Here is a 14,005-nt window from a genome sequence, read left to right as displayed (position 1 = left end):
GTAAGATAAAAAATTCAATAAAATTATGTATTATAATTAAGGAAATCAGATATTTTTAAAGAACGCAGTCGCTTTTTATGTGATCTACATACTATATAAAAAATGTAAATTAACTTTTTTAAACAGATTTAAGTTAATATTTATTTTTTTTCATTAACTTTTAACATAGGTATCGAGTTAAATATATGAATTGTTAACTATCCGTCATCACGACCTCCTCCCCTGGAGATGACCCTGACGAAAACTTAGAAATTGTAAGGTCCAGCAATGTACAATAGAAATTTCAAATAATCCATATTTAATTGTATTGGAGTATAATTATTTTAACTAATTAATTATCATACCTAGATAAGTTTTATGTTCGGGGTCCAGTACATTTCGCTTGATCGTCTTCATTTATAATTATGATGAATATTGTGACAGCTATAAGTTCTATTTTGAAACATTTGTACTACTATATTTTTCTCGTTTATAAATTATCAATATTTATGAGACGGCCAAGTTCATTTTTTTCTTGAAAAATGGAGACAAACGAAACAATATTATTTTTTAAATGTTTTTTTTTTTTAACAAATAATTTATGTGATCATGACAAATTTGAATAAGAGTATAAACATACGTAAATACTTTAATAAAGAATCAATGTATCACTGTTATAAAGTTCACAAAATAATATGCATATATTTGTAGGTAAAAATGAAAACTAATGTATTTGAAAAACTTCTACCTGATCTTGATTATCCTTTAAATAACATATTTTTAGATTCTGAGTGAAATAAAATATGCATTTTTATTTTTATTTTTTTATTCATGTACTCTATTTCGACTAGTATTATTTCTTAGATCATCACAAATATGGTATTATAATATAGGATTAGGTCTATAATTGGTAATTAGGGGTGATAATTTTTTGAACTTCTCGACAGTTTTCTTAAAAACTGCGAAAAACGAAAAAAAAATATTGTAAAGACGGTTTAATTTACCACATACCGGTTTTTGAAAAACTCAAAATTTATTCATAAAAATTTTTATTTTCAAAAAAAAAAAATAATATTAACAATAACTATAGGGACATGACATTTTTACTGAACACTTATATGACCATATATAATAAATGATATCATTTTTTAAGTAAGGCATTTAGATTTTTTTTCAGTGATTATTAAATATTTTTAAATATTTGAAAATATCATGCTTACTAAGCTTATATTTGTAAAATATCGATAAGACTATTTTGATGAAAAGTCGGGAAAATGCTACATAAAGTTTTTTATATGAATTATAAAAGTAATTGAAAAATGAAAATGTGCTTAATATGATATAAAAAAAAATTGTATGAGTGTTTGAATTTTGACAAAATGACAAAAATCATGAAAATTCGTTACATTTTTTTGTAGCTTATAATTCACAGAATAATCAATGTTTCTACTTAAGGTTTTAAAATTGGATTCAAGATGTCTGATATGACGTTTTGCTGTACCAAAAAAAAAAAAAAAAACAAGTTAATACTGAAGTCACAAACAAGTTTTATTAGCGTTAGAAAATACAATTTTGACGAAATCGGGTATTTCAACGAATTTCAATTATTTGATATTACTTATTTGGTTTTTACTCAGTAAATAACGACTCAAAATATTTATTGAGTACTTATATTAGCAGTTTAAAAATATTTTATAATTTTTATAATGTTAGAATGATATTTATGGTATTTATAGGACATCATAACATTTTAAAGTCGTTTATTTACCTACCTAAATCCTTTCCTTTTATTATAGTTAACTTACTATTTGATTCTAACATAATATCAACCATCTTTAAAATATGAACCTATCCATCCGACACATTTATTCCGACCACTTTCATTCGGAATCGTTTATTCGAGAATAATATATAATAGTATACATTGGTTTCAAGTTTAAAAGTCCAATACAGCAATTTCATTTCAGCCTTCCCTGTATCTTGCCCGATCATGAATTCTCTCTCAATGTTAGAGTTTCACCCGATTTTTTTTCAACTAATTTTATATCTTAAAAAAAAGTAGTTATTATAATTTATATTACATAAGGAAAAAAATTCTAAGAATTATAAATTTCAATCAAAATATATCTTTTACGATTTTGTTGCCAATTATTGTTTAGTTTGTTATACGTGAAATTAAGAAATATTGTTTGATATTGGGTTAAAATGATCATAACATGTATTATGATTTGAAAAAAAAAACAACTCAAACCTTTGATGAAATAAATTGCTTTGTTATAAAATATTTCCGTACGTTTAGAAGTTAAAAAATTAAAGTATGAAAAAAATTAAAAAAAAAGAAATACATATTTTATAAATACTCGTATATTGCTGTGTGTAACATTTTACCACAATGTGGTATAATAAATTATTTAAAATCAGTGGTACGTATGTATCTTCGTTAATATTTTCTAAAGAAAGAAAGACATTTTTTAAAAATTTTCGAAATCATGATGTCTAAAGAGCAAAACTAATATGAAAAACATTGTTTTTTTCTTTATACTTCATAAAAAAAAAGAAAAAGAAAATAATAATAAAATCTTAATCTAATAATAATAATAATGAATGCATGCTGTAGATTACAAGCTAATACTTAGGTTGCCGACCACTGGTACACATGGTAGTCTAGTTGCTCTCTTCTGATCAAATTGTATTTTCATTACAGGACTTTAACTCAGTGCTGGTAAACGGCTCTTGTCAAATACCAGATCCTTTGTACAAACTGATTGGATCTATAGTGAGTTTTTACATTCCTCTGGGCGTGATGATATTGACATACACGTTGACTGTCCGACACTTGGCTGCGAAAAGGCAAAATCTTCAGACAGGCATCACGCACAATTCAAATCCAAGTAATTACATACCATTAAAATTAATTTAGTGTATTATATTTACAAGCGGTTTACAGCGCTTTTAGTGCAAATCATTTTGATTTGTCGTTGCGATATCACAATACGAGAAACATGTTTAACAATGTCACTATAACACTGCACGTTTTGTTGTACACGAGTACCCATACACACACACTAACCTACGCACGTATGATACACAAAACCTGTCGATCCTATTGTAACACTCGTCAAATCGTATTTTCAAACCAATCAGTTGCACGTAATATTTAATTATTTAAAATACGACGGATTGTTGATATATCGAGAAATACATAATACGAAATAGTCTTTTGTGAATACTTTCCGAACAACAACAAAAACAACAAAAGCTTTATTAAAAGTGTTGACTGAAATCGGTGAAAATAAAACCATAAAAGCGAGTCTTACATATTCTTATACACAACGATAAATAATCTATTGAACTTTATTTTTATGGATTATATGCAAGTTCATTTTTATGGTATTATATTATACTTTATAACGTATTTTGGATGCAGAAAAGAAAAGAAAATATTTTACTTTCACAGTAACTTTGTGTCCTGTTATATTTATTATTATATTTGTATTATTTATGTGGTCACTTTTTAAGTTAAAAGATTTTCAACATTTTTCTATAATACTGAAAATAAGATATAATTATACTTTAAAATAATTAATTTTAATAATGCCAATTACTTTTCTAGAATAGTATATAACACTTCAAAAAAACTGGTACAAAGAGAAATCCAACAGAAAATATTAATTAACCTAAGTATTTTTAAATTGTTTGGATCATTTTAAGCTCATAATAGATTTTCTTTAACTGACGTAAGATAAAGTAGCTGTTTTATTTTGCAAAAATTGTAATATTATTTTCTAAGACCTTAAAATTACACTTGAGACTATCTATAGTAAAATTATCTTGATAAATATACATCACAATAATCATACGCAACAAAAACAGTTTTAAGAGTACTTAATTTTCTCTAGAGGATTTTGTATCTATAAGAAAAACCTTCTTCCTCCATCAATTCCGTCGGTCATAAAACTCATTGCCTATACGTGCAGTATAAAACGGAATCCTTTATCCAATTGTTATAGGTACCGGGCAAAATAGAGGGAAAAAGGGAAAAACAAAATAATGTAGCAATATTACAAAAATCCCCCGAAAAAAAACCGGAAGTATCCTCGTACTAAATAATATAAAATAAATCTCACGTGATAGTAGAATTAATGTCATCCTATAGATCTTCAGCTCTGATCAGGGCCATATCATCGTTAGATGTAAATTATGTCTTCCATAGTAAAAAACATAATTCAGATAAATATTAGGCAACCCGGTTTTATATAGTATTCAGACGGTTTTAACTATGGCTATACGATGAATAAATCCTGCAGGTAGTATATATGCTTGCGAGATTTTTTTATTTTTATTGCTATTATTCTATTTCATTTCTGATAAGAATTTTAAAACTGTGAGGTAGTTATAATTCCATTATCCATTAATTATTTCGAATTTCGAATAGATACTGAAGTTTGTTATAATATAATGCCTACAATTTTCGTTCGAATTTCAACGTAAACTGTTAGCATATTATTAAATATTGAGAATTTACACTATTTTTAATTGTTCTGTCTTGTGAATGTAGGCCATCGCTGTTCATAATCCCGATAATGGGTGTGCGTGTTTCCTAACGCGTTGGTGTATTATGATAAAAATCATTTATTTTGTACATAAATCCAGTAACCAGCAGAAAAAAAAAATTAAAGTTAACCTCGCCCTTTGGTTGGGGTGAAAAAAAAAACGTACGTGAAAACTTTTTTTTTCTTTTTACATCCGTGTTTAATATTATAATATGCGATTGTAGCGAACTTAACCCGGTCTCCCTCAAAGCTACAATGAAAATTTAACTGTTATTTGAAAAGAGAGGGTGGGTATAATCAGTATTAATTTCAATCCACCAAATCGTTTAGACGTGGTCTTACGATACAAAATTAAAGCACAAGAAAAAAAAGTACCGATACTGTTTACCGTTACCTATTACGCGTATTGCTCAACCATCCGTTACTCTTTTAATTTACGGACATTTTGATATGGCATTTATATTTATTTCAGTACCAACAGATTAAATATTTAAAAACAAATCATATGCGGTCAGTTGCTTCTAATAACGCAAAATAATATATTCAAAAATACCATTTTCAATATAGATAGTATATTATTAGTTAGTTCGTAACATTATGAATACGGTATCTTTTTAAATTTTTACTCAGTACTAGTATAATAATATATAATATATATCATTATTCCGATGGTAATCGGTGTATAATAGGTGATCGCATTTGCATCATACCATAAAATACCTACCTATACGTGTTGCGCTGCAGTATAGGTATTTTTTTTGTTTTTTGCTCATTAGGTTTTTGTGATCGCACCCGCATTAGCATGTCGCATACCGCGGGTGACTTTGTAGTGTCCGTTTCTCACGGAAAACTCTTGTTGCAATAAATGATTAACATCAGGACTCGCAGGACGAAAAACCGACGGCCGCACATTAAGGCGAGTGCACACTGAAGCATTTAAGTGTAATGTAATGCCGCAATGTAATAGACTTCGTGTTTGCTTATATTTTAACGTTCGGAAAGAACACTACTCCAAGTCGGTTGTTCGCCGTTCAATCAGTTTCTTTTTATGTAACAACGTGCACAATATTTAATTTACAAATTTTTCATTTTAATTTGTACTATTTAAAGAAGACATATTTAGTAGGTCAGGTTTTTTAAGCAACATTTAGAAAAAGGATTTTAAACATTCGGAAAAAATTGCCAAAAATAAATGTAACTTTATTATAGTTATTTATTTTTTCGTGGCTGTATTGGAAACGAAAATAATATAAAAATGTATCAAGGCTTACTATTATATTATGACAGTTGGCCTTGATACATTTTTAGTAAAACCCTAGTAAAATATATTTTCTTAAATCATAAAAAACCTTTGGCGGTACTAAACCTTCGAAAAAAATTAATGAAAACTTCAATACGTATGAATGTATTGTGTGATAATTGTGTGTATTGTGTACGTATAATGTGATTTACTCTGTGCTCAACGAGTGATTATTACGTAATAGGCATTTATAAACAACTTGGATTTTTAATTTGAATGAACTGTAGCAATTCAATTCATGTAAATCGTTTCTGTAGCCAACCCATCCTTTGCATCAGATTTCAAAAATATAATATTTTAGGTAATTTGGTTCCGTTTGGTTTGTTTTCGTAATATTCAATGAGGTCTATTTAGCCTTTTAAAATTTTCACTGCACTGTTTAAATTTCAGTTTACGAAAATGTATCAAATCAGTATTTATTTAAATTAAGTGCAGAATAGTGGACTCATTAGGTTGATTCGCCGTAATCGAACGGTTTACCATGCACACTAGTGGCGTATCTTAATGTATCATACCTCTACTGATGTCCGCCGAAGTACCAACATTCGGGTGAATCGACGGCGTCACGAGCCGATCGCGCGCGCGAATGGTACACTCACCTTTATATTATTTATTCCTAATCGGCGTGCGATTGGTCTATGAAAGTTTCTACGCATAATTATAATACTATATGTTTCTTGGCGAACTCGGATTAAATCGTATTTCCATGTCACGTCCACACGTATGAGTATAATGTTTTATAAGTAGCGAAACAAAGCGAAACGCTATAAAATCGTACCGCCACTTGCGTCGTTCTATTAGGAGAAAATTATTTTCAAATTATTTTGCCACCGAGCGAAATCTAGCATGAACTAGTACGAGAACATGAAATCAGTTGATTCATCTTTTCACATAACAATCTGTCTTGTCGAAAGCAAAAAACTGCGACAACCCGGATTAACACGAATTAAGATAGACCGTAATTGTTTGATTGTTTTCTTTTATTTACACTTAAATATTAGTTTTTCGTCTTTGGACGAATGTAAGTTTGACCTAGAACAAAAAACAACCCATTCGGCGTTGCAAAACCATAATTTATAGTCGATGGTAATTTTTGTATAAACTTAAACTAGAGATTTTTGCAGTCCGATTGGGTACATTTTATACTATAATATCAACGCAGCAATGATTTAAAAGCCCACGGGTATTATGTTTTCAAAATACTCATTATATTACTTTCCCGAATCGAATTACCGACCTGCAGTATAAAATGTTCAACAATATTATGGTATAATTTTAATGTTAACTAAATTAAAACTCATCTTATAGTGTATTAAATTTGAGTGAATCCATCACAAACAGTAATTGAAATTTAATTTGAACTTTTTTTTTTCATGTCACTCATTTCATGGCCCATAAATAATGACATAAAACAACTGATCAAATTATATGATTTCAAATTTAGTATTTACCGGGAACTTGGCCGAAGACTTTTAACGTCGCTGCATTTGAACATTTACATGAACCGTATTGTACGTCCCTCAATAAAATTGTAATCGATGTCTCAAAATATATGAATATTTCTTGCGTTTCAACTAAAATATACATATATCGCACACCTATATCAAAACAGTAACAACTCAAAAAAACGCTTTTTTCAGGAATGTCGGTATTGTCGGTGGTACCTTCGTATCATTCATTCAATAAAATGTACTTACATTGCAATCTTACGAAGAATATTAAAGATAAAGATAAACCTGTTTTGTTGATTTATGTAATTTCGTTTGTAGAATACGTTTAACTAAAAAACCAACTTTTTGAGTTGTTACTGTTTTGATATGGATGTGCAATATAGAAACGTGTCCATTGTGTACGGTGCCGTGGCGAACCCAAATATTTTCAAAAGCAAGTATATTTTTCGAAACAAACCTACCAACGCACCTACTCTTCTACGGGAGACCCCACTCAACAATAATTGCGTATAAAAATCAAAACAGTTGACCTAAAAATTAACAACATAGTGATAACCACAATACTAAATGTACTGCTTATTTTAGCACGAATTTTTTATCAGATAGTGGCCACTAGGTTTCCGCTTATATCAATATTAAAATATTATTCTGTGTGTTATTTTTCTATATTCATAATTATGAAACAAAATTACTATCCCACACAACCATCACACGTTCAAAAAACTGTGATGCGACCGCCTCTCGATTACCCCTTTCGCCACGCCACTGGTTGGGTACACGCTTTCGTTAAGAGAGTGAAAACGCAACATTGAAATATTTCATTTTGTACGTCATATCTTATATAATAAAACCGATGAATAAAAGAATATATACATAAAAAAAAAAAAAAAAAACCGCTCAGGTTTAATATTTTTTACTTAGTGCGCGATCCGTTCGTTGAATATAAACATGTATAGTGCAATAAAGTATTATATAAAGCGCCCATTTTCGAGCACTTCTGTGGAAGACTTGAGGCTTTTAAATTCTACATTCACGCGTATAAAGTGATGGAAACTCGAAGAAAGCGTTTTCTTTTAGACGGACCACAATATTTTCGCAGGCAAAGAAAACAGCGATAACAATAATAATAACAATAAAATACATTTGTTCTCCATACGTGTCCCAACGATAAGATGGTGCGGCCCACCGGTAAATTTTAAATATATAATAATACCATCGTGTTTTATATGAACGTAATACATTATATTATAATGATTTATTTTATTCATAGGATATGTGATTTGATCGTGTGTGCATGGACATAAAGTAGATTTGCAAACGTTTTAAATTCATTTTTGTTTAACACTCAAATGGCATGCAGTTCTATAACCTCGTGGCACATTTATTCTTCATTCACGTGTCACACATAATAACTACACGGCTAATTTAAGCGAGGACATACAAACTTGTATGTGAGTGTGTTTTAAAAAAAATAATAAATATAACTACCGGTTGTGTGTGAATCGTATGAATAACAGCTATTGCTGTTGCAAATTGTAAGGGTGTTCTTTTCGTCCCACGCCTTTATAAGTCATTAAATATGGATGTAAAATCGTATGAATAATGTCGTCCGTATTTCAACGCAGTAATAATTCTAACATAACATTGGTGTTTTATGCATTTTACTAGAAAAACATAAAGATCGTTACCGAGAATAATTAAAATGAATTATGTTAAAAGTATCGTCTATGTTGCGTTCTATAACTCTGGATTTCTAGTTGTTACCTTCCAGCAGATCTTGAATAATCGAAATAACGTATTTAATAGCTCTGCCCGGTGTACGTTGAGTTCCTGTAACGAAGTTAAAACTTTAATTTTATGATGATCCATTGCGGCCTTTACTTACTGAGTTTTAGTAATGAATAATACGTATTATCTTAATAATATATATTGCACATTTATATTGTTTTTTAAATTTATTATTTTAAATAATTTTCTTCCCTGTTCACCGTCATATTGTCCGTCATATTTTGCTATCATATTTGCTTATTGTATTTTTTTTATACAGATTGTAAATGTTATTTTGTTTTATATTTTAATAAAAAATAAATAAAATAAAAAAATAAAAATAATTTAGTAAATTTGATATAAATTGAAACTGTATACTATCTACAATTTTACTCTATGGGGTATTTGTAATAATAAATGATAATAAATTATGAATATGCTAGTAACTTTTCAATATTGATTTTAATGATTTGTAAATTTCGGTGTATTAGTACCCGATTTCTTGTCCTTTTTTGTTATACATTTATGTGCTAAATTGAGCTGATTAATTTGTAAATTTCCATTTATAGGATACACATATATTGAATTTCGCTATACTGAAAAAACTTATTTTATCTTATAGTATATCAATAGACTTACAAAAATATTATGATAAGGTTTGCACAACAAAAAATGTGATAAAAAAATAATTAAAAAAGAAAATGTTGCTATACGAGTGCGTTAACTATGATTTTATTTTATTAATTTTAAGTGATTGGTTTTTTTATCATATTAAAAATTTTTAAATTGGTGAAAATAAAAAATTCTAAATAAATAAAAAAGGAAAAGTTTCAAATTGTTCACGCCGATCGGTACACAGAAACAATCTGTATTATTATTTTTTAATTTCCTCATCACCTCAATCCTTTATTTATAATACTAACACAATAAATAAATGCAAACTATCTTATGCATAATATCTTTGAATTAGATTACCACAGTAGGTAATAATTAAATAGCATGTAGGTAAAATTGAAATCGTTTTACTATTATTTAATTAATTTTTAATATTGAGCACGAAATAATTGACTATACAAAATTGAACACATTGTCATTATGAGCTTCTTCGTTATTATAACAAATTATTCATTTTTGTCTGAAATTTTTGATGAAAAATTTAATTTATTTTTATTGTTTTTATGTAAAACCTAAAAACGGGGTGACGATAAAAGCAAATATGGATTTAAAGTTATTAATTTAAGTGGTATTTTTATTTTTATAATCCTTACACAATCGTACTATACAATTAAAGTATAATTTTTTTTAAAAAAAAAATTTAATTTACTTCGCTTTTATATACATTATCATTAACTTTTATTTAAAAATAGTAATCCATAAATCGATTTGAATAAAAATCATGAAAATTTTATAATATTTATCTTATATAACAGTTAAACAGCAAAAAAAAAGGGGAAATAGATTTTTGTTTATTTAGAATAATGCAGAAAAAAAACATATTATTATTAAAATTGATTTAGACTTCCTAAGCTTCTACAGATTTGATTTTTCCCGCACTTGAAATAATAACCTTTAACACGTTTTCGTATACTTGATGCATTCGACGAAAAATCTGTAATTATACTCGAATATTAGACCAATTCTCTATGTTGATTCTCATTTTTTAATCTAAATTTAAGAGTAAAACCTATTGTTGTCAAAGACAGCAAATGCGATAACAATTGTTAACAAAATCCCGTTGCTAAAAAAAATAAATACATCATTATTAAAATTAAGTTATCCGTCTGAATTTTCGTTGTTTCAAAAAAAATGTACGCATACGCTTATCGTGTGATTGTTATCCACTTTGTGGTTTGTCGAGCACTTCAAATTTGCGCACACTAAACGCATGTGTGCGCTTAGTCAATATAAATATTAATGGATACAGCCGGTGGATGGAAACTTTCGTTGTATCAACTACATCGGTCCAAATCTTGATAAAACAGTTTTCGGGTGGGTAGGTAGGTTTGCGTTTGTCGGTGGTATGGGAATCGCATACCTAACCGGACGCTAAAAAACTTTGAACTGCAATACTAATGCTAATCATCCACTTCCGTTGGAGTTGCAGCGGTTGTTAAACTGAGTACGGGTAAGTTTTAAATCGACCAAATAGGAGGACACAGAGTCTGCGAAAAAAAAAACACGGAAATACTTTCAAAACTCGAAAAACTTTTATGAGATTCGTCCTATGCATGTACAACCCATAGCGATCTAGAGTATATATTATAATTATGATTCCCCGCATTTGGTTGTAATATTCCGACCACGGGGGCTAAGAGAAAGTGTAATATATTTTAGCTTACCCATGTTCAAAAAGTTGACTGATCTACTCGAAATCAATTTCAATATTTTGCAAATGAATTTATTTTTCAAATTTTTAAATCCAATCTCAAATTATAGCGAATTATTCGACCGAAAGTTTGCAAAATTTGTACCGAAATTAAAGAATTAATTTTCAAACCATAAGAACTAGTTTTGTGACTCTTTGCAGTCGATTTGCTAGATATTAGCATTGATTTAGAGTGTACAAATCAACTTTATGGGATTGACTTCATACATGTAGTAGTTTACCTATCACAATAATATGTGCTCTTTTCAGTGGCGCCCACGTAGGATACCAAGTGGTGCAATTTCACTGATTTCTCGTAGGTCCCGTGACATACAAATATTTGAGGATTCCATTTTGTTTTCTGGAGCAAATACTGCAAATGCATAAATATTATCTGGATCATTTATCATTGAATAAAATTTAATGAATTGGCAGTGCCAAATATGCAAACAAATATAAATATATAATAACTTATATAGATAACTACAATAATGTTTATTGTGTTTGTAATTTGTGTCAAGTTCAGAAAGCCGCTCCAAGATTTATATACTATTGTGTTAATATGTCTTGTAACTACTGTATAGAAATAAATTGTGATGAAGTAATAGATAAATGTTGTAAAACAAGTCAACGAATATTCAATGCCTTAAATAAAATCACTGATCAAAACTATTATGTATGTTGTGATTATTATCTTTTAAATGTTTAATAATCAATAAGTTATTGTATTTTAAAAACTGTCCTGGACAATACCAACCGGTGAAGATATTTTTGTACAATTTTAAATTCAAAACCCTATTACAAAAAAAAAAAAAAAATTCGTACAGGAATTTGCAATATTATTAAATTTATTTAAGGTAAACATGTAATTGAAAATGCATTTGGAAAACAAAATATTTTAATCGAACGAATATGGTCTCATAGATGACCAAAATAAATTTGAGGGCCCTATAATTATAAACTTACTGGTTCAGGAAAAACCTATGGGTGCCACTGGCTATTGTCAATTTATCGTATAATAATTATTCGCGCACTAATAGTACATTAAATAGACGCTGAACTCGATCTATTACTGTTTTTAAGCGGTATTTTTTACATGTTTGAATATTTGCTTATGCATTTTGAGTGTAATCGCTAATGTTTGAATAAATATACTTTGGATATTGCTTAAATATTTGTGCGACCGACTTATGATACTTTCCTTTTTTTTTTTCAGCAGAATATTTTTAGGTTAATTTTCTACATTTTACGAGATTATTTTTATTTTCATTATACTTTTTTCAAACAATATCGTTATTTCGAATGATATCGAAAGCATGTATAGTTATTTTACCAACCACTATGTTTCAAAAAATGTATCAAATATTTAACTGATTTTGAAATAAAACAACTCGATTGTTTCTACTTATACAAGCATTTATTGGTTACGTGAATGTGGTACAGGATTGAATCCGTGGGGTGTATAAAGTTATATTTTCCAACAGTATGTCAATTTTTTTTATCCGATCGAAATCGTATCAACGTATTTAGTCGAATAATATTTACCCTGTATACGGAAGAGAAATTGTAAAATCGTATAAAGTGTAAAACGAGAAAAGTGTAAGGACTTTCGTTCGAAATGGAGAAAAATTGTTTTTTTTTTTATTTATATATGGTGTATTGTTATTATTTATATATATATAAATTTCAAACAATAATAATACTGACACGCTTCAGTAGTTGTTTATTTATTTTTCGTTCGGTCGATTTGTCATATTATGATGACAATATTCTTGACTGAATACTACTTATACCTATAAATATGACGAACATCAGGAGCGTTCCCCAGTGGTTACGGTTTAATATGTCTATGGGTCTTTACGTACGATCCGTACGGATCTAAAGCTAACTCGGCCGATTATTAAGTCTCTGGAATTGACTGCACGACGATGATGTAGTGGCTTAGGTCGATAGGTCCAAGCGCGTAAGAACGGTAGTAAATATAAAAGAAAATCGTGGCTCCGAGTGGGGGACGTAAAGAATAGAGGCTAATAGTTTCGATATAGTGTGAAATGGATGGAAACGTCAGGAGTGTGTACCGAGAGGTAGAATAATGTCGATAAGATTGAAGAGAAGATTTTACGGGACAGTACATTATGCGCGGTCGGCAAGGGTATGTTGGGAAATCGCAATGTCGGGCAACGGACAAGAAAACTGCGGAACAGTGGATATTTCAATTCGCCGTGAGTGATGTGTGTATTATGTGAATACACCCAAGCGTTTTACTCAACTGCTGACAGCCGGAGAGGATTGTTTATTTTTTATTTTTTGCGGGAAAGAAACATAATATCAAACCCAATTAGCTACACGGAAACGCATATCAGCGAATTATTAGATTTAGTCAGCCTAGACTATTGTTTCAAATCTATAACGTGCTTTAAATAATACGTGGTAGGAAACGGATTTTTTAAAAGAAAATGATTTAGACGTTATTGATTTTTTTGTTTAGTATTCTTAAAATAATATTAAAAAAATAAAACATGAAAATTTTTAACAAGTTTTCAATATTACTTTGTATACGGTATTTGATGTTTTATGTTTTCAACTTTTT

The 14,005-nt window shown here is 28.9% G+C and overlaps 1 protein-coding gene across 2 annotated transcripts in view; it reads left to right on the top strand.

Moving 5' to 3' along the window:
• LOC112689281 overlaps positions 1 to 14,005 on the top strand; it is a 156,046-nt gene that overhangs the window by 125,161 nt on the left and 16,880 nt on the right. For both annotated transcript variants that reach the window (XM_025562912.1, XM_025562911.1), the window contains one exon: positions 2,684 to 2,870. In XM_025562912.1, coding sequence (XP_025418697.1) covers positions 2,684 to 2,870 — 187 coding nt within the window. The remainder of the gene's footprint in view (positions 1 to 2,683; positions 2,871 to 14,005) is intronic.

This window comes from Sipha flava, unplaced genomic scaffold (genome assembly GCF_003268045.1).
Source record: "Sipha flava isolate LNK unplaced genomic scaffold, YSA_version1 43_pilon_pilon, whole genome shotgun sequence".
NCBI lineage: Eukaryota > Metazoa > Arthropoda > Insecta > Hemiptera > Aphididae > Sipha > Sipha flava.
The sequence above is the reverse complement of the archived record's forward strand: the minus strand, read 5'-3'. Positions and strand labels throughout refer to the sequence as shown.